Below are 19972 nucleotides of genomic sequence, written 5' to 3' on the forward strand. Positions count from 1 at the left end.
GCAACCACTTAAAAAAAGAGCATTTTTCATCATTTTGACACTATATTTCATTAGAACAATGCACAATCATCAGAGTATACGTTGATTTGTAACATCCTCTTTATTAGAATGTTGCACTCTATAAAGCAGTTTTCGTCATAGAAGTGAAATCATTAATAAATTAATAGATATAGCAACACTGACATCTATGGGCAAAAAGAAGGAATGACCTAACAATAATTCAAAACAGGAACAATAACAATATTTAGAAAGCTCAATTATATTTAATTTGATGCTTATGTAGCACTATTACTGGAGGAGAAGCCGTTTTGTAAAACATGACTGTATTGTGGAACAGAATAAAATAAATAATCTGCCCACAACATTGTCAGCCATGCAGAGGAGTTAACAGCATCTCCTCTGTGTACAGGATATGTAGCGCACTTCACGTGTAGAAAATCTGTTACTCTGAAATCGTATTAACAATCTTTTACATTAGTATGCTGTTGCAAGAATAATAAATATATTATACATATAATAAAAATATACCTGACATGCATGATAAAATATTAAAAGTAAATATTTAGGATGTGTGTTGAAATAAAAATGATATATGGCAAAAATTGACTTCAAATGTCTCCATACAGCCAAATCTGAGAGTACACAGCCAAATAGCCCCATGGGGTGTTCAGTAAACAAAAAAAAAAACCCTCTAAAAATGCAGGATGTTTTATATGTAATGTTACAAGGTGTTTCAAACTCTATTTAATTAGGTTTAAAGTAGATCACTATTGGCAACTTTTTATTTTTATTTTAGAACAAACACCAAATGTTGCTACTACAATGCAGTGTGAGATAAGTGATAGTCACTTGAGAACACTGCTACACTAATCTTACAGCTGGTAACTGATAGGAGTGCACAGCCCTAATCTCTGATTAGGAACACCTGAGTTGTCTATCTCAGGCATTATATACAGGATATCCCTTTCTCATTGTTGTGCTTGTGAGTACAATGTTTGGGTGTTGGACATGGCTGGGGGTCTGGGGTCCAGCCTTGTTAGGAGCTTGGTTTCTTGCTGTAGCACAGAATTTAACAACAAGTAGCTATTTTTATGAGGAGCCTTCTCTGGTTTGTGGGGATGAGGGCTTGGAGTATAATATTCAAACTATGAATAGTACAAATGGTTCTGTTAGACTTGCAGTTCAAGGTAAGATCATGTGTTCTGTAATTGGATAAGTAATAAAATAAATAACCTATGTGAAGTTCTTTCTGGAGGTAAACCATGTATAATTCCTGCAAGGTGGTGCTATCACTGCAGGTGTAATGAGGTTTCATATTGGTCTGCAGTCAAACCTACTTTTGCAATGCTGCATGCACAGCACCCTTTATAAACTGGCAGAGGGGGCTCACAAGCTACTTGCCTTGGTGCCCAATTAATGTGGCGCTGATGGCAATGCTATTACATTCATAAGACCAGCTGAATGTATTCACTGTCTTATATAGAGCTGCATCTGATACAAGTCTATATATTCTTTGTTTGCTACACGTCGGCTTGGAACCCCCCCCATACTTGTGTACCCATAGATAAGCAGGTGTTGAAATACAGTACTGCTGATACAGTTCTACATCATACCGGCTGTCAGCCCAGACCACCTATCTCTGGCATAGAGTAGTGCTATGATCCTGGTCAAACATGCTTTAAATGTAGCTGAATTTTAAGAACTGTCCTATCCATGAGTACTAGACATTTTTATCCAGAAAATGCAAAATGGAATTATACTTTCTTATATGTAACATTGTATGTTGTCTCTTCTATTTCTTACATTAATAGTAAATGTGCTACAGAAGGGACTTATTTCTGTGTCTAGGTGCTGAAGGAAAACTGACCCGTCTTGTTACTGATGACTCCAGTGGTATCTGGGTTGTCCCTGAGTTTGGATCCATTCAGATCTATGTGTTCTATGACAGCCGTTACATTAAGAAGATGGTAAAGATTTGTCTATGTAATTGTTTAGTTGGTAAATAATTTGAGCCCTTAATAACTGGTATGGGGTATCTATGAATAGATTAGGGGGCTGTAACACAAAGAGGTATGCCTCTATCAATTTCTTCAATGCAGAAATGTTTAACAATAAAGTAATAATGTGCAAGTTAGAAGCTTCAACAGTTACAATTGAATATAAAATAACTTGTAGCTACTGTTAAAGTAATGAGACAAACTTCTTTAAAAGTCAACCATGGGGTCAATAGCTGACCAGATTTAACCTGTGCTGAGAGCTGATCTGGATCTATGATGATCTGGGGAATAAGCTGCATGTATTGTGGAAGAAAGGTGCAAGGTTACTTAATAGAAACCTTTTCTCTTTTAGATCTGCAGAAGTTTTTATTGTCCTAAATAGCCAAAGTAAAATGTTCAAGGGGATGTAGAAGTACTCCTATCAGTAATATGTAGCTTATTAAGGGAACATAGCTGAAAAATTTACATGTTTCTAAGAATGTACACTAAATATCCAGCAATGGTTATTCAGCAGTTCTTGTTTATAGAAATAAATAAAAAAAGCAGCACAGAATGCCAGCTACATGGAAGTTCCTCCCCTAAACTGTTGTTGTAGTAATCTCAATCAACCCTGTATTCTATTATCCTTTTCTGGTTATTTGGTGTATTGAAGTACAAACTGGTGGGCTAGACCTCTGTTCTGCATTGTCTTAAAAAAAAACTAAAAAAAAAAAACAACAAAAAAAACCTGTGCCATTAAAGCGAAACCGATTACAATAGTAGGGGTACACATTTTTTATTTTATTATGATACCTGTTATTTTGGATTTGACATATGTAGAATAACTACTACACAATGACTATCTTCCTGGAGGTCAACACCACCGGCGAATGGGAGGTCTACCAGAAAGAAGACATGATGTGCCCAGTATTTGAAGGTTAGAATTCTAGATATGTCTTTATTATGGTAACTTATTATAGGATGAGTAAATGGATTGCTCATCTGTGTAGAATGTGTTCTTTGGCCCTTGGGACATTTTTTCTTTTAGACTTCCATAGACTGAAAACTGCAAATCTCACTTCTGCAAATGACCAACCGTGTTGGTCCTGACTTGCCTTCTAGTAAAGGATGCTCCAACTCCAAGTGAGTGCTCAGACGTCTCTATTGAAAACCGACTTCCATGTGCTAGTTCTGCAGATACCCAGGACCTTTGCCTGCAGAACGGCTGCTGTTATGACCAAACTAATTCCAGAGTTCCCTGTTACTTTGGCAACAAAGGTAAGCAATGTATTTCATAGGTTTCATTTGTGATCTCTGAGAATTTTATATATTTTTTAACTTGTATTTTCATTTCCTTGTAGTCACTGCCCAGTGCACCACTGATGGTAAGCTTACAGTTGCTATTTCCAAGGGTGTAACTTTGCCCACACTAATACTAACATCAATCAAGTTTCCCAGAGCAAGGGATCCAGGATGTGGGCCTGTAGCTCAAAACGATGCATTTCTACTCTTCAGTTTTCCATTGTCGGACTGTGGTACCACACAAACTGTAAGTGACTATTCGATAGGAGTAAAATATTCTAAAATGTGTCCTTTCAGTTTATTTGTATGCATTTTAGTATTCTGAATCTCTAAAATCCTTATGTTCTGTCCATTTACAAAGTAGACTGGCTTCTATGTATTAATTGACTAGTAATGGGGTTGCTGTGTATCTGACTCTCTTAGTTAGATACAACAATGGATATCTTCAATGTGTCCATTGAGAAGATCCTTTCTATTCTTCTGGGCCAGCATGTGGCTTTTTTAATGCTGTAGGGTTGTCAAAGACCACAAAATTGCAATCCTGTTAAGTATAAAATCTCCTGTTTGGTTGATTAGACACCTTGTTTTGGGTTGTCTTACCGTCATTTCTACTTTGGATCCCACTCTTCCAGTCCGTTATATTTCTTGCTGCAAAGTTTAGAACAGTGTCTAAAAGGAAACCAGCTCAATTTCTCTTTAGACCTTCTAATATATTTGCTGCTGCTACTTTCCCTTGAAATCCTTTACCGTCTTGAGCACTGACCTATTGAGAAATGCTTACCTGGTGTGCATTGGACCAGCACTTCATAATACATCAACCTCCCCTTTTTTTTTTTTTTTTTTTTTTTTTTTAAAACCCTGGTGTTACTTTCAGGTAATGTAGCTCAAGGAATAAATAAAAACATAATTTCTTCATCGACCTGTCATGTCCTTCTATTTAAGGAGGAGGATACCAATGTGGTTTATGAGAATGACCTGGTGGCTGAGCAGGATGTCAGAACTTGGAAAGGATCATCGATAACTAGAGACAGCATCTTCAGGTAAGCTACAGCTAGGTTGGTAACTATTTCATTAAAGGACAATGTCCTGAAAGCGCATCACTTGTCCTTTATCAGTTGTGTCCTTCATCCAAACATTCCTGGATTGGAAGCATGGTTTCAGAATACTTTCTCCCACCATCCAGTTTGGCAAATGGTATAATTGACATAATCTCACTTAGTATAATGATTTGATGCATCAATTAACACTGTTGGGTGAAAACCTGTAACCTTTTTCTCTTTAGATTGCACATTCGATGTAGTTTCATTGGCAGTGACTCGGTCCCTTTGAATGTAGAAGTATTCACGCTGCCACCACCACCTCCACCTCTAGAATTAACCTCCGGCCCATTGACTTTGGAAATGAGGATAGCCCAAGGTACAGTTTCTAACTAATCTGTGTTTCAAGATATTATATTGAACTTGTGTCACTAAATGGTGTTTCTAACGCAAAGGTTACACAGGGTGAGATTGGGGGGGGGGGGGGAGATATTGCCTGAACGCTGTAAAATGGTTGGATACTGTGACAGTTCCAGGGAGCTGTCTCTGCCTTTTAACTGGTTAGTATTGTTCTGTGATGTGGCACAATTCATTTTTATTAACCTGTATCCCTACTCTGTAGACTCTCTGTACAGCCAATACTACGCTGCTAGAGACTACCCTATATTAAAAGTCCTGAGGGATCCAGTTTTTGTTGAAGTCCGTATCCTACACAGAAATGACCCTTCTTTGGTGCTGATGTTGGGGCAATGCTGGGCCACCACCTCTGAAAACCCTCTACAGCTACCGCAGTGGCCAATCCTTGTAGACGGGTGAGGATTACACTCCATCTTATACCCATTTAAGTAATTTCTCTTTATTCTATGGCTTATTCTGGTTGGAGCAGCCTGTCTGCCATCTGGTGTTGGCCCTTCTCCACTTCACTTAAGCATGTTGGAGCTTGTAAGGATTTGAAATATGAGATGAACCCTAGTATGTTTATATACAAAGTATATACTTCATTATTAATGTAATTTTTAACTACAATATTGAAAATTGTATGTATATTTTTTTTTTTTTTTTTTTTTTTTTTTGGGATGATTATGCTTGAATCTGTACCCATACGATTAATTTGCTAATGAAATGTAAGCTGTGGGTGGGGGAATGAAGAAAGTAGAATATGATGGTACTTTGTCTAAAATCATGGCCAATAACTTTATAAAAACACCATGTATTCCTTCAGTTCAGAACAAATGTCTATATAACATGGAGTTAACCTTCACTCATAGAACTCCCCAGCTGAATATGATATCACATGCTTCATCTCTGGGCTTTAACTGAGGTCTACAGTCATGGCCAAAAGTTTGAGAATGAGACACATATTGATTTTCACCAGGTTTGCTGCTTCAGTGTTTTTAGACCTTTTTGTCAGATGTTGCTATGGTATACTGAAATAAAATTACAAGCATTTCATAAGTGTCAAAGGCTTTTATTGATTACATTAAGTTTATGCAAGGAGTCAATATTTGCAGTGTTTACCCTTCTTTTTGAAGACATCTGCAGTTCGCCCTGGCATGCTGTCAATCAACTTCTGGGCCACATACTGACTGATGGCCGCCCATTCTTTCCTAATCAATGCTTGGAGTTTGCCAGAATTTGTGGGATTTTATTTGTCCACCTGTCTCTTGAGAATTGATCTCAATGGGATTAAGGTCTGGGAAGCTTCCTGGCCATGGACCCAAAATTTCGATGTTTTTCTCCCTGAGCCTCTTCGTTATCAATCTTGCCTTATGGCAAGGTACTTCATCATGCTGGAAAAGGCATTGTCGTCACCAAACTGTACTTGGAAGGTTGGGAGAAGTTGCTCTTGGATGTTTTGGTACCATTCTTTATTCATGGCTGTGTTCTTAGGCAACATTGTGAGTGAGGCAGTACGGTGGCTTAGTGGTTATCACCTGTGCCTCACAGCACTGGGGTCATGAGTTCAATTCCCGACCATGGCCTTATCTGTGTGCAGTTTGTATGTTCTCCCCATATTTGCGTGGGTTTCCTCTGGGTGCTCTGGTTTCCTCCCACATTCCAAAAACATACTGGTAGGTTAATTGGCTGCTATGAAATTGCCCTTTAGTCTGTGTGTGTGTGTGTGTATTGGGGATTTAGATTGTAAGCTCCAATGGGGCAGGAACTGATGTGAGTTCTCTGTACGGCGCTGCGGAATCAGTGGCGCTATATAAAAAAATGATGATGAGTGAGCCCACTCCCTTGGCGGAGAAGCAACCCTACACATGAATGGTCTCAGGATGCTTTACTGTTGGCATGACACAGGACTGATGGTAGCACTTACCCTACCTTCTCCGGACAAGACTTCTTCCAGATGCCCCAAACAATCAGAGAACATGACTTTACCCCAGTCCTCAGCAGTCCAATCCTTGTACCTTTTTCAGAATCAGTCTGTCGCTGATGTTTTTCCTGTAGAGAAGTGGTTTGTTTGCTGGCCTTCTTGACACCAGGCCATCCTCCAAAAGTGTCCACTTTACTGTGCGTTCAGATGCACTCACACCTGCCTCCTGCCACTCTTGAGCAAGTTCTGCACTCGTGGTGCCCCGATCCCGCAGCTGAATCAACTTTAGGAGATGGTCCTGGCGCTTGCTGGATGTTCTTGGGCGCCCTGAAGCCTTCTTCACAACTACTGAACCTCTCTCCTTGAAGTTCTTGATCTGATAAATGGTTGATTTAGGTGCAATCTTACTAGCAGCAATATCCTTGCCTGTGAAGCCTTTTTTGTACAAAGCAATGATGACTGCACGTGTTTCCTTGCAGATGACCAAGGTTAGCAGGGGAAGAACAAATATTATTCTGTTCTAACTCAATCAGCATGATGGTGATCTCCAGCCTTGTCCTCAACACTCTCACCTGTGTTAATGAGAGAATCACTGATCTGATGTCAGCTGGTCCTTTTGTGACATGGCTGAAATACAGTGGAAATGTTTTTGGGATAAAGTTCATTCTCATGGCAGAGAGGGACTTTGAAATTAATTGCAATTCATCTGATCACTGTTTGTGACATTCTGGAGTATATGTAAATTATCATCATAAAAACTGAGGCAGCAGACTTTGTAAAAAATATTTGTCATTCTCAAAACTTTTGGCCAGGACTGTAAACTTCTAACACAAGGCCAACTACTTGTCCTCTTTACATCAAACTTGCAATGCTCTATTAGGGATGAGATGTCTGAACAGAGGCAATAGTCTAACTGCTCCTAAACACTGGAGTTTAATGTCTGACATGAATAATGTAAAGCACATAGGTCCTGATTTCTATGCGAGACCAGGGATCGGTATGACACATCTACATTAGTTCCATCTGAGTGGCAGCAGCTGTTTTAGCTATGCTGAGGTAAAAAGTTAAACATAATATTTTAAATGGTGACTGTATCACACCATTGCCCATCTATCGATTTATCCATAGTCTGCATTTGATATCAAACATCACACTTGAGATTCGTGTTCTTCTGGTACACTATGAGCTGCTTCCCCAGCAAGATAGATATATTAAATATAGCTTAACATTCACTTTTTTAGTTACAAATGTTTAACACTGCTCCCTTATTAGGTGCCCATTTGCAGGAGACAACTATAAGACCCAGCTGGTGACTGTCGGAAGTGCAGTAGAATTTCCTTCCCATTATAAGCATTTCATTGTGAACACTTTCACGTTTGTTGACCTAGTCTCTCAGGTGGCATTAGGAGGACAGGTAAGTTGCATTTTATTCAAGGAAATTGGTTTCCAAATGTCTATTGATAGTGCCTGTTCCATGCAGTTGATGGCAATGTCCTGGATTTCATAGCATGAAAAATAAACCTACAATAAAATGTGTTTGGACAGAACTGGAAAGCCTTATGAATTGACAATAAAAGGGGCATGTAAACATGGGTGGCTTGGACTACCCCCACAGGCAATGACTTTCATTGGATTTCACATATACTGGTGAAATAGAGCTACATGACTTCACATAAGTATAGTTCAAATGTATAAATGACAAAATGTGTGTATGTATATTATATGTTCTGCCCTAGCCTGCTGTACATTGGGCACCATGTAAGCAATGGGAGGAATGTGAAATTGCAGGTACAAATTTGTATCTTTTAACTCCAAATTTAACCATTCATAGTTCTAGTCCTCTAGAAGCCTTTTCATACCATTGCATTAATGTCTTCTAGGTATACTTGCACTGTAGTGCATCTGCTTGTGTACCGTCTTCACAAGAACAATGTGCGACTACGTGCACCTCCAGAAGTAAGACTTTGTGTTTGTTTTTTTACAACTAAGATAAATGCCTATTAAGAACACTATTGGCCATGCCATGGATACTAAATATTTGCATATACATTTGGCTATATTGGAGTCTGGCTGTTCCTGATACAGAGGCTAACACAATGCTCCAGCACACGTTGGTCTATGGTGCAGTACAAAATTGTGAGGTACAGAAAAAAACATTAACTTTTATATCTGAAATCCTAAAAAAGACAAGGAAAATTGGAAGCTTGTGACCAGCCCTTGGTTGCATGAATCACTTACTGTTAGTGTATAACAAAATCGCACACACCTACTACATTATATGTTAAAAGCTTATATACAAGCAGGCCTGTTTATTCTTGACAGAAAGAAGAGCTCTTGACAACCTTGAGTCGGTGACATTGGTATCGGCAGATGGGGCAATTAATTTCATTCTGGATGAAAAAGAAACAACCAAAGGTAATGGGGTATCCTCATCCCAACACAATGACATTCAAACAATTAAATCCTTGGGAAGTGTTACTAAGCTGATGACTCTGGGTTGCTGATGAAACCCGTCTGCTGCACAATGCTGATGGCAGAGTAGTTTGGGTAGGGGATGTGTTCTTATATGAAGGGGGAGGGATTGATGTCCTGGTTTAACAGGGGGACTGACTCCACTTGAAATAGGAATAAGTGGGGAATGTCTTGATAGAATCCTTGGGTGGGCTAGATGAGCAATAGTCTCCTATCTTTAGAAAAATAGTAAGATTTAAATGTAAACAAACTGTAAGGCTGGGAACATCTACCTGAGAGACTCTTGGTGCTAGGTTTACTAGACTAAACTGAAAAAGTGGTTGCTATAAGCAGCATCTCCAATCAGGTTCTAGTTATTAGTCATTTCTACAAAATGACAGCTAGGATCTGATTGGTTGCTGTAGGCAACATCTCCACATTTTCAAACACGCGGTTCAGTAAATATACCCTTGGTCTCTATACACATAAACATATCCCCTATACATATTCCAAATACTTTAAAAAAGAAGTGTACTGTAATCTGATTTTGTTTATCTTTACTTCTAGAGCTCAGCACCAATGGTTACCTTTCCAGACCAGAGTGGATCTGGGCAGTTATCGCTGGAAGCATTTTCGGGGTTGTTTTACTTTTTGTCTCGCTTAAAAAACGAAATGGATACACCATTAAGAACATATATATTTAATGAAGTGAGTTGATTGTGTAGTTTGTTGGGGTTCCCAGCTCCATGGCAAAGGCACAACATGCATAACAGACCCGCTGTCTCTGCTTGTGCTGGAACCTCTGCTGAATATGTGTTGACCCTGGTAACATTGGCTGAGGGGAGGGCTCAAAGAAATACACCAAGGTAAATGTTGCTGTAGTGACATCTAAACCTATATTACCAACGTGCCTCTTCCCCCAACACGAAGATGCACAAATCTTAGCTTTAAGCTCTTCCACACCATATGCGTGGCTAACATGCACTGTACATTGACTTCATGAACTCCAGCTTATGCATGCGGACTTAGGATGAACTATGACATCTTATATATGTGTGAACTACGTATGAAGTTTTTTTATCAGTGATATTGAAGACTTACTGAGTCACAGGTCTCCATTAATATAGGTGTTTTCTACTGTAGTGTTGGTAGTGGTACACTCTGATATCTTGGGGCCATCACATATTCCCCTCTGCAGCTACTGACAGACCCTGACCCTTATAACAAGTGCGCAGAACATATTGTTCCTGTTCGTCACCGGCATCTAGCACTTCTGCCTACAAGATTAACATGACTTATTCTGAAGCTGGTCATATATTGCAAGCCTGGCCTGAGAGCAGTGACCGGCTCACTAGCAACCTACATGTATGGCCCAGTTGGACTACTGCAGGCCCTCTGGCTGAGTCTCTAGATCCTTTCCTCGGTCAGCGGGCCTGGGTCTTGTGGTCCTCTGACCATATTTACCAGTCATCTTCAGCCATATCTGGCTAACTGCTCAATATTTAATGTGATGTCACAGCACGTGGCAAGTTGTTCTGCACAATTAGTAGAGCAACATATTGCTGCATCCTGTTCTTCCCTACCATTACTCACACTGCCTGTATGGATTGCAATTGGACACATTTTATTTTTGATTAAATAGGAAAAAAAAAAGTTTTGGATGTGTTTTTTTTTCTTTTGTTTTTTGTTTTTTTTCCTTGTCCATTTTTACTAAACCGTACATCCTCCATTATTGCAGCTCAGTCCGAAGGGGAAGCATGGCTTTTTTTTTTTTTTTTTTTTTTCTTTTCTTTTTCTAGCGCTTAATAGGTCCCTGAAACTGTATTAAAGCAAAGTTGTCAAATGCAGGAATGTTCCCTCCCTGTCAGTGACACTTGAGCTAGGTACACAGTACACACTGAAGAATTTTTCGAGCAACGTGTTTACAACGATTTTACTAACAATTGAAGGTCCGATCGCTAGGACGATTTATGTGTACAGACTGGCACGATTTACCTTCAGATCTGAGCTCTTTATCTGGTCTTCCAGTTGTTTAGAGAATGACAGTACAATATGCATTCATTTATGTCACACTGATTAAAACTGCTTTGTTATAGCTATCCACATTTCCGAATTTTGTTAACTTCTGTTACTCAAACGAAATTTTCAGTCTCAGCACGAACAAACAACTATTCCAACTACAGCACTCTCTACATTTAAGTCTCCAAGATATGTTCATTGCTGGCATTGGCTGAAAAGACCATGACTCTGTAAACTCTATGGAGATCATGATCGTGAGTTACACACTGCATGGTCGAAAGGTGATTGGAATGAGTTTATTAAACGGTACGACCAACCACATGAAACTTTAGATATTTTGTTACACACTAATGCGATATGTGGTAAAGCATCGGGTTACGGGCCTGCAGGGGCGGATCTAGGAAATTGTTATATTGGGGGGGGGGGGGGGGGAGAGAGAGAGAGAGAGAGAAGGCCCCACCCCCCCTTTCTGACTTCTGAGGCTGCCGGCGGCTGCACAGTATGTGCAGGTCCGCTCGGCCGTGACAGGCAGGGACAGTGTGCTGCCTGCCCGCTCTGATTGTGTTTTAAACACAATCAGAGCGGGCAGGCAGCATACTGTCCCTGCCTGTCACGGCCGAGCGGACCTGCACATACTGTGCAGCCGCTGGCAGCAAGCCCCTGCTAGGGGGAGCAGGGTCCACTACTGCGGGCCTGATGATTGGCTGAAAAACCTCCAGTGTGTGTCCAAGCATCTTTGTTAGAAAACAATGTGTAGAGTGATGTTCAGCTGAATGGAGGCAGGTGGCTCTCCAGGTAAGGGAGTGGAGGTTGTCTCTTTAAAAACTTTGAGTAAAATTTTCAATGAGTCCACAGTTCTGCCTGATGGACACTTGCATGTAGTCGTGAAACAGTTGCTAGTTCTTGTTTATTTATAGTGCCAATCACGGTGGTGTAGTGGTTAGCACTTCTGCCTCACAGCACTGGGGTCATGAGTTCAATTTCTGACCATGGCCTTATCTGTGAGGAGTTTGTATGTTCTCCCCGTGTTTGCGTGGGTTTCCTCCTACACTCCAAAAAACATACTGGTAGGTTAATTGGCTGCTAACAAATTGACCCTAGTCTGTGTGTGCGCCTCTCTGTCTGTGTGTATGTGTATGTTAGGGAATTTAGACTGTAAGCTCCAATGGGGCAGGGACTGATGTGAGTGAGTTCTCTGTACAGCGCTGCGGAATTAGTGGTGCTATATAAATAAATGATGATTACGCAAAACTGTACAGAGGATATGTAGTCATTCACATTAGTTCCTGATCCATTAGAGCTTACAATCTAAATTCCCTACGGCACATACTAGGGTCCAATTGGTCAGAAGCCAATTAATCTACTAGAATATTTTTGTACTGTATGAGGTTATATTAGCAAGAGATTATGACGGTTCTGAGAAGATTTTAGTGCATAATTGCTCAAAGGGGGAGAGAGGTTATAGCAGTTTAAACTCTGGGGAGGTAAATATATCAAGCTGAGAGTTTTCTGGCGGTTTTGACTAACCAATCAGATTCTAGCTATCATTTATTTAGTACATTCTACAAAATGATAGCTAGAATCTGATTGGTTTCTATAGGCAACATCTCCACTTTTCAAATCCATCAGAAAATTCTCAGCTTGATACATTTACCCCCTGATCAAGGTTTCTCCAAGGATGAGGGTGTGATAAAGAAGAACCAGAGAGAAAATCTGGCTTGTCCCACACTGGGATAAGAGCAGAGTGGAACACAGTCAATGTTAATCTCATAATACAATATTTCCAGAGGTTATGAGTAATTTTTGAATACAAGGTCATTAGGTTCAACCATGGCCCCCTGGCTCTAAGAGACCCAAATATGGATACCAGAGAAAGTACAGCAGCGCTAGTTGTTTAAATTTGAAGCCAGTTGGTGGTGAAAGGAGCTGAAAACCAGGACACAAGGGGCCTGATTCATTAAGGAAAGTAAGGAAAATAAAAGGAGTAACTTTTCACTTTGGCAAAACCATGTTGCATTGGTCGTGGAGGTAAATTTAAAATGCGGGGACAGATTTATAGTTGGGGTAGGACATGTCCTAGATCAACTTTAAATTTCAGTGTAAAAATAAAGCTATCAAGTATTTGTGTGTTACATGAAAAAACAGCCAGTATGTAACTTATGTGCAAAATAATAAACTAATTTGCACCCCTTGCGTTGTAATGTGGTTTGTTCAGGATCAAATGTATTCCTTTTTTGCTTTGCTCTCCTTAGTGACTCAGGCCCAAGGTGTTTTAGTGAGAGGCATCATAATATTCATGTGTCAAAATCATCTTTGTAGCACAGGTCTTACTTGTGCTAAAATGTACTCAGGACTGTAACAGAAAGTTTATTATTATCATTCTAAACTAAGCAACCTGTTGCTTTCAATTTTATAATCCATTCTACTTCACACTTCCGCAATAACCACTCTTAAAAATCCTGCGTTTGCCTCTGCTGTGTAATATCTCCAATCTTTTTAGGCGTATCAACTTTTTGTGCGGAAGAATATGTATACTAGAATATCTGGAAAGTAGACCGATGGGATCTATCATAGCACTACTAACACATGGGAGGAAAACACAAAAATGCAATTAAATTTTATTGGCAAATTGCCTGCAACACTTTGTGACCAAAACTATTTTGGGTTGAAGAAGTTCCTATAATAATTAACAAAACTAATAAATGAGGACCACACTGCTGATAATCATAACTCCTCCGCGGTCTCATTGGCATAATGTTTTCATGATATAGATGATTTCTTAAATTACATTCAATTGATATTGGCAATAATGTAAATAATGTAATCTTGCTACCCTTGATATCAGTTGGCTGTAAACTATCATTAGTCCCAAAGAAAGTATTTCAACTATTGACTATAATACATAAAAGTAAAGATATACTGCGCTTTTAACCTAACAGTGTGCAGAGACTGTAAGGGGTATATTTACTAAACTGCGGGTTTGAAAAAGTAGAGATGTTGCCTATAGCAACCAATCAGATTCTAGTTATCATTTATTTAGTACATTCTACACAATGACAGCTAAAATCTGATTGGTTGCTATAGGCAACATCTCTACTTTTTCAAACCAGCAGTTTAGCGAATATACCCCTAAGTGTTAGCTTGGCCAAGATAGGAAGCTCCCGTACCCGTTGCAAGCTGATTACTGTTAGGGGGAGACCTAACATTAACCTCAACTCCAAGCCAGTGCAAAGAAAGGTTTCAATAAACCAAATAATAATGGGCTCAGCTCAGGAAAAGGAGGGCATCTGCCCCTTGGGCCATTCCCTGGGTCACTGGGCTACCCCCCCAGGCTAAAATTTGCCAGCCAGTCCCTGGCTCAGTGGCAAACCTTTAGGTAAGAGGCTGACGTATCCCAGTGAACAGACTCCTATTCACGGACTGCTGATTCTACTGCTGTCATCAGAAAGGACCATAGATTTTCTTGCTAATTTGTTAACCGCTACATCAACTCAGGGAGGTAGTTCCCATTTTTCTTTTGAATGAAGAAAATCCCATTTTTTTAAATGAAAAAACTTACATTTCTTTCCTGTGTCAGTTTTATTGTCTTGGACATTCTTATTCCATTATAGTTTTCAAGACTAGATGAGATGGTTTCTTTACAAGGAAAGTACTGTACAATAATTTATCCCTCTGATCCTCTTCTTCAGGAGTTTCTATTATTCTTTCAACAGCTTGGATAAATTTAGAAATATTTTCACTGTAGAAGATGTTAGCTCTCCTAGGGGTATATTTACTAAAGTGCGGGTTTGAAAATTCTACAAAATGACAGCTAGAATATGATTGGTTGCTATAGGCAACATCTCCACTTTCTCAAACCCGCAGTTTAGTAACTATACTCCCTGGTCTCCTTAACCAATTCTTCAGATTCAAATTCACCCTCAGACAGGGATACACACTAACATCATTTCCGATTCTTGTCCATGACTCTCAGATGTAGAAGAGGGTTGTAGCTGACAAGATTATTTTATTTATTTGAAGGTTTGCATTAACATTGCTGTGCTTGCTTTGTTAGTCTGATCAGCAGAAATAGAATGTGAGTGTTCTGTTTTGCACATAAGTTAAATACTGCCTGTTTTTTTCATGTAGCACACACATATCAACTTTAAATTTCAGTGTACAAATGAAATAAGCTATCAAGTATTTGTGTGCTACATGAAAACTGTCAGTATTTAACTTATGTGCAAAACAGAACACTCATTTGCACCCCTTGCATTGTAACATGGTTTTGTCCAGGAGACTGAAATAAGAATACTCTTCATTTAAGATCCTTAATGAATCAGGCCCCAAGTCACTGTGAGGAGCCCTGCTATACAATTGTCTGTGGAGATAAATGCCATGGGTCATTATTAAATGAGATTTAATATATCCTAGGCATGGTGCTCTGAATTAAGAATAAATCAAAAAACCTTATTCAGTAATATACTGTATATACATTTGACAATAACAGTGAAGAACTTATTTTCCATGGGTTTAAAAAAGAATCAGGGCTGGCACATATTTAAAACAGCAATATAGTTAACTGGGCTTTACCAACACTCTACTCCCTGTCACGCGGTCCTTGAGGGGAGGTGCTGCTGCCGAGTCCGGGGGGATTGATCTGCGCAAATTGTGTCATTAGGTGCTGTCCCCACCCACTTCACTAGGGAAGTGGGCAGGACACGGTAGGTTACACTGTTCTTCCAGAAGTCCGGAGAGCTCCTAGAAATTGGGGAGTCTCCCGGATGTTTTGGGAGAGTAGGCAACTATGCTTAATCTGCATTACCAAGTTATATATGTATAATTTGTTAGTTAATAGATGTCTGAGCTTTGCATATTTTTGTGTATTATGTATTTGTAAACTAAATGTACCGTGCTGCAGACCTTTTGTGGTGCCTTATATATAAAAGATAATCATGATAATAAAAAGAGTAAAAAAACAGAAGTACCAACACAGATGGGGGAATGAATGTAGGTGAAGTGGTGCAAAAATAATGGGCACCAGGTCATCCTCTGGAGTAAATAGATGATGTGGTATTTATTCACAAGGTAATTAAACACAATATATGGGTGAACATAGTGACGCTCTGGTACAATGTTGTTCAACTTGGTCGGGAATCCCATTGACTAGGATGCAAAATCTTCCTATATAGATCTCACACAATTCTCTCAGAGCATGAACTCATACTGTCAGCACCAGTCTCTCTCATAGGTCTGGGTGGTTACATGCTAAACCAGCGGTGGCCAACCAGTGCAGCTCTAGAGCCATATGCGGCACTTTGAGCTTTGAAATGTGGCTCCTGGTCAGGAGTATCAACAAAGTATAGTGTTCCAGGAACTGGCAGGGGCACATTGTACAAAAGTTCTGCTGCTCAACTGACCGAAAGCAGCCACAGTGTCACGGACAAGTCAGGGAAGAAGGAGTAGAATGTATAATATGCTCATCCTCCTTCGTCTGTGCAGGCTTCAGCGGCTAAGGGTGGGAGGAGGGGGAGGTAAATAAGGGGCATCTGAGATCTAATAGCATGTGAATAGGCTGATAGGCATGTAAGGAGATGTAATGCTATTTGTGTAGATCTGAATGCATGTGGGGAGGTCTCATGGCATGTAAGGGGCACGTTGGGACACCTGATGGATGTGGGAAGTCTGATGGCATTTAAGGGGCCTGTGGGGAGGTCTAATGGGCATGTAAGGGGCATGTGGGGAGGTGTAATAGGCATGTAAGGGACGACTGATGGGCATGTAAGGGACATGTGGGGAGGTCTGATGGGCATGTAAGGGGCATGTGGGGAGGTGTAATAGGCATGTAAGGGACAACTGATGGGCATGTAAGGGACATGTGGGAAGGTCTGATGGGCATGTAAGGGGCATGTGGGGAGGTGTAATAGGCATGTAAGGGACGACTGATGGGCATGTAAGGGACATGTGGGGAGGTCTGATGGGCATGTAAGGGGCATGTGGGGAGGTGTAATAGGCATGTAAGGGACATCTGATGGTTTGTGGGGAGGTCTCATAGCATTTAAGGGGCATGTGGGGAGGTCTCATGGCATTTAAGGGGTATGTGGGGAGGTATAATTAAATGTAAGGGACGTCTGATGGGCATGTAAGGGGCATGTGGGGATATATAATGGCATGTGGGGAGGCGTATTGGGCATGTAAGGGACATCTGATGGGCATGTAAGGAGGTCTGATGGGCATGTAAGGGGCATGTGGGGAGGTGTAATAGGCATGTAAGGGACATCTGATGAGTTTGTGGGGAGGTCTCATGGCATTTAGGGGCATGTGGGGAGGTGTAAGAGGCATGTAAGGGACGACTGATGGGCATGTAAGGGACATGTGGGGAGGTCTGATGGGCATGTAAGCGGCATCTGATGGTTTGTGGGGAGGTCTCATAGCATTTAAGGGGCATGTGGGGAGGTCTCATGGCATTTAAGGGGTATGTGGGGAGGTATAATGAAATGTAAGGGACGTCTGATGGGCATGTAAGGGGCATGTGGGGATATTTAATGGCATGTGGGGAGGTGTATTGGGCATGTAAGGGACATCTGATGGGCATGTAAGGGGCATGTGGGGAGGTCTGATGGGCATGTATGGGGCATGTGGGGAGGTGTAATAGGCATGTAAGGGACATCTGATGAGTTTGTGGGGAGGTCTCATGGCATTTAAGGGGCATGTGGGGACATCTGATGGGCATGTAAGGGGCATGTGGGAAGGTGTGACGGCATGTGGGGTGGTCTGATGGACATGTAAGGGACATCTGATGGGCATGTCTGGGGCATGTGGTTAGATTTGATGGCATGTGTAGAGACTGATGTGAATGTAAGGGGCATATAGGGAGATCTGATGGGCATGTAAAGAGGTCAGAGGTATTGTGGATGTGAGCTTTTGTGAAGATACAATTCGTCCTTTGAACCCTCCTCCGCTAAACACAGCAGCGAGGTAAGAGCGTGCAGTGCAGATTTGTGCTGATTTGATGATTATTCTGAACATTTTGGCAATGTTGGATATTTTCGTTTTCACTTAGCAAGATATTGTAAATGGTGTTATATTTTTAATGTATGTGTGTAAGGTATGTATGTGTATGTTTATACTGGGTATATGTATATGCACACACATATAAAAGTACCTATAGATATTCTTTGGCTCTTGGTCTCTGACAGGTTGGCTCCGTCTACTGCTCTCCTTCCCTACACTCTGGGAACTCCTGACCTGTTCCACCCAGTAGAAAGAGTGCATTATCACACTGTCAGTTTGGCAGGTATGGTTCCCCAAATCTAGTCCTCAACCAGGCTCCCCTTTACAGGAAAAATGTAATGCTGGTGGCGTTATTTTGTGGCCCTGCCCCACCCACCACCGGTGATGGCAGTCTGGGTCACCGGGAGACACACTAAGAGATGAGGCGCCAGCCTTGTGAGAGACAGGTGAGGAGAGCTTAGTCGTGCAGAGTGAAAACGCCAGCGCTGGCTATAGCTGCATCACGTGCGTTCCCAAGACTAGGATTTCCCGCGTCTGTTAGTGGCCATCTTTGTAGCCAGGACCCAGGAAGAAAGAGGCCCCATGTCCCTGGTGAGGGGGAGTGTGCGGTATATGCCGCAGGGCTGCAAATTTAGAGTGTATCCTGAAGGAGTAAATGAATGGGGGATCCCCAGCACCTGGTGTACCCCAGAAGAGATACCAGACAGGTGACAAGTAGTCATGAGAGTTAATAGACATTAAGAGAAGACAACTCCCATAAGAGACAAGGGGAGTCCACTTATTCTTGGCACCAGTAAGGGGGGGGGTCACTGCAGGACGCAGCTTGGGGTAAATGCTACTGGCAGGGCAAGAAAGTCCCAACAGTTCACAGCGTCTGGATAAAGTACTAGAATGTCACTGGCCTGGGAGAGGGTTCATGGCCTTGTGAGACTAAGCATTATTGAGCCTGTAAATAGATGATACAATTGACAGCAGCATGGTTGGACCCTGCAGTTAGGCGAGTGCAGTGAGAGACTGTGAGGTTGCAGTGAGAGAATCTATGGTTATCTGGATGTGTTATCTGGAAGCAGACTGGAAGTGTTCATTGAGGAGTAATTGCCAGCTTCAGCAGAGTGATGAAGGAGGTCCCTGTATATTTGAGATTACAGTCGGTACAGCAGCAGGATGAGAGCCCCCTTGGATCGTACCCCATACAATGAGAGGGGGGGGGGGGGTCTCTACATTAAGGCAGTGTGGTTATACGCTGTGGAAGAGGGTCCCTGGTGTAAGGGATAATGTGCACGGATGGAGGAGAGTAGCTGGATATTGGGATGATAGAGGGACAGTGTTAGAACCTCTGGCACGTCCAGCTATCTGCCTGCATGTATGAATAACTGACTGAGGAGTTGGTGTTATGGAACATAACTTCCTTGCAACCGTTGCGCTGAATGAGAAGGCGTTTTGAATAAAATGTATTTTCTGCCTTTCAACTGGCACCCAATATTTCTTTAAGTTAGCACTGCACCTCCATTAGTGTCCACTCCACACCCCACCTATGGTAAACACCTGAGTATTCAGGGGACCCTCTGGTTGAGGATGCCACACCCACGCCATAGCCAGAGCAGAGGAGGAGGGAAACAGCGGGTGCGGTACCTCATCATGGCACCCCAGGTAAGTGACCGCAGTAGACCAGCAAGCGTTTCACAGAAACAATCAGGATCTTCATGACAGCTCCTAGCCGGTAGCTTCTGCATCTGGTTCCAGTACTACGGAACCTCGTGATGCCAGGGCTGACCTAGATTTTTCAGCTCGTGTGACTAAACACGCAGGACAAACTGCATGATGATATGTAGCCAATGGATCACTATGGCACCAGATACACAATGTAAGGGCAC

At 41.4% G+C, this 19972-nt stretch overlaps 1 protein-coding gene across 1 annotated transcript; it reads left to right on the plus strand.

Annotated features, from left to right (window-relative positions):
• Positions 1-1078: 1078 nt before the first annotated feature.
• LOC142140481 (zona pellucida sperm-binding protein 4-like) lies at positions 1079-10598 on the plus strand. The gene is made up of 12 exons (XM_075198208.1): positions 1079-1187; positions 1849-1967; positions 2817-2913; positions 3099-3254; positions 3338-3525; positions 4221-4318; positions 4561-4694; positions 4938-5127; positions 7908-8049; positions 8516-8591; positions 8958-9050; positions 9654-10598. The coding sequence occupies exons 1-12, from the start codon at positions 1148-1150 to the stop codon at positions 9788-9790; spliced, it is 1470 nt and encodes a 489-aa protein (XP_075054309.1). The 5' UTR covers positions 1079-1147; the 3' UTR covers positions 9791-10598.
• The last annotated feature ends 9374 nt before the right edge of the window (positions 10599-19972 follow it).

The sequence above is a fragment of the Mixophyes fleayi genome, chromosome 2, assembly GCF_038048845.1.
Source record: "Mixophyes fleayi isolate aMixFle1 chromosome 2, aMixFle1.hap1, whole genome shotgun sequence".
Lineage (NCBI taxonomy): Eukaryota > Metazoa > Chordata > Amphibia > Anura > Limnodynastidae > Mixophyes > Mixophyes fleayi.

Coding starts and splice junctions, on each gene's coding strand:
- LOC142140481 (XM_075198208.1), top strand. CDS start 1,148: ATGAATAGTACAAATGGTTCTGTTAGACTTGCAGTTCAAG. Junction 1,968..2,816: donor GCCGTTACATTAAGAAGATG/GTAAAGATTTGT, acceptor TGACATATGTAG/AATAACTACTACACAATGAC. Junction 5,128..7,907: donor TGGCCAATCCTTGTAGACGG/GTGAGGATTACA, acceptor CTCCCTTATTAG/GTGCCCATTTGCAGGAGACA.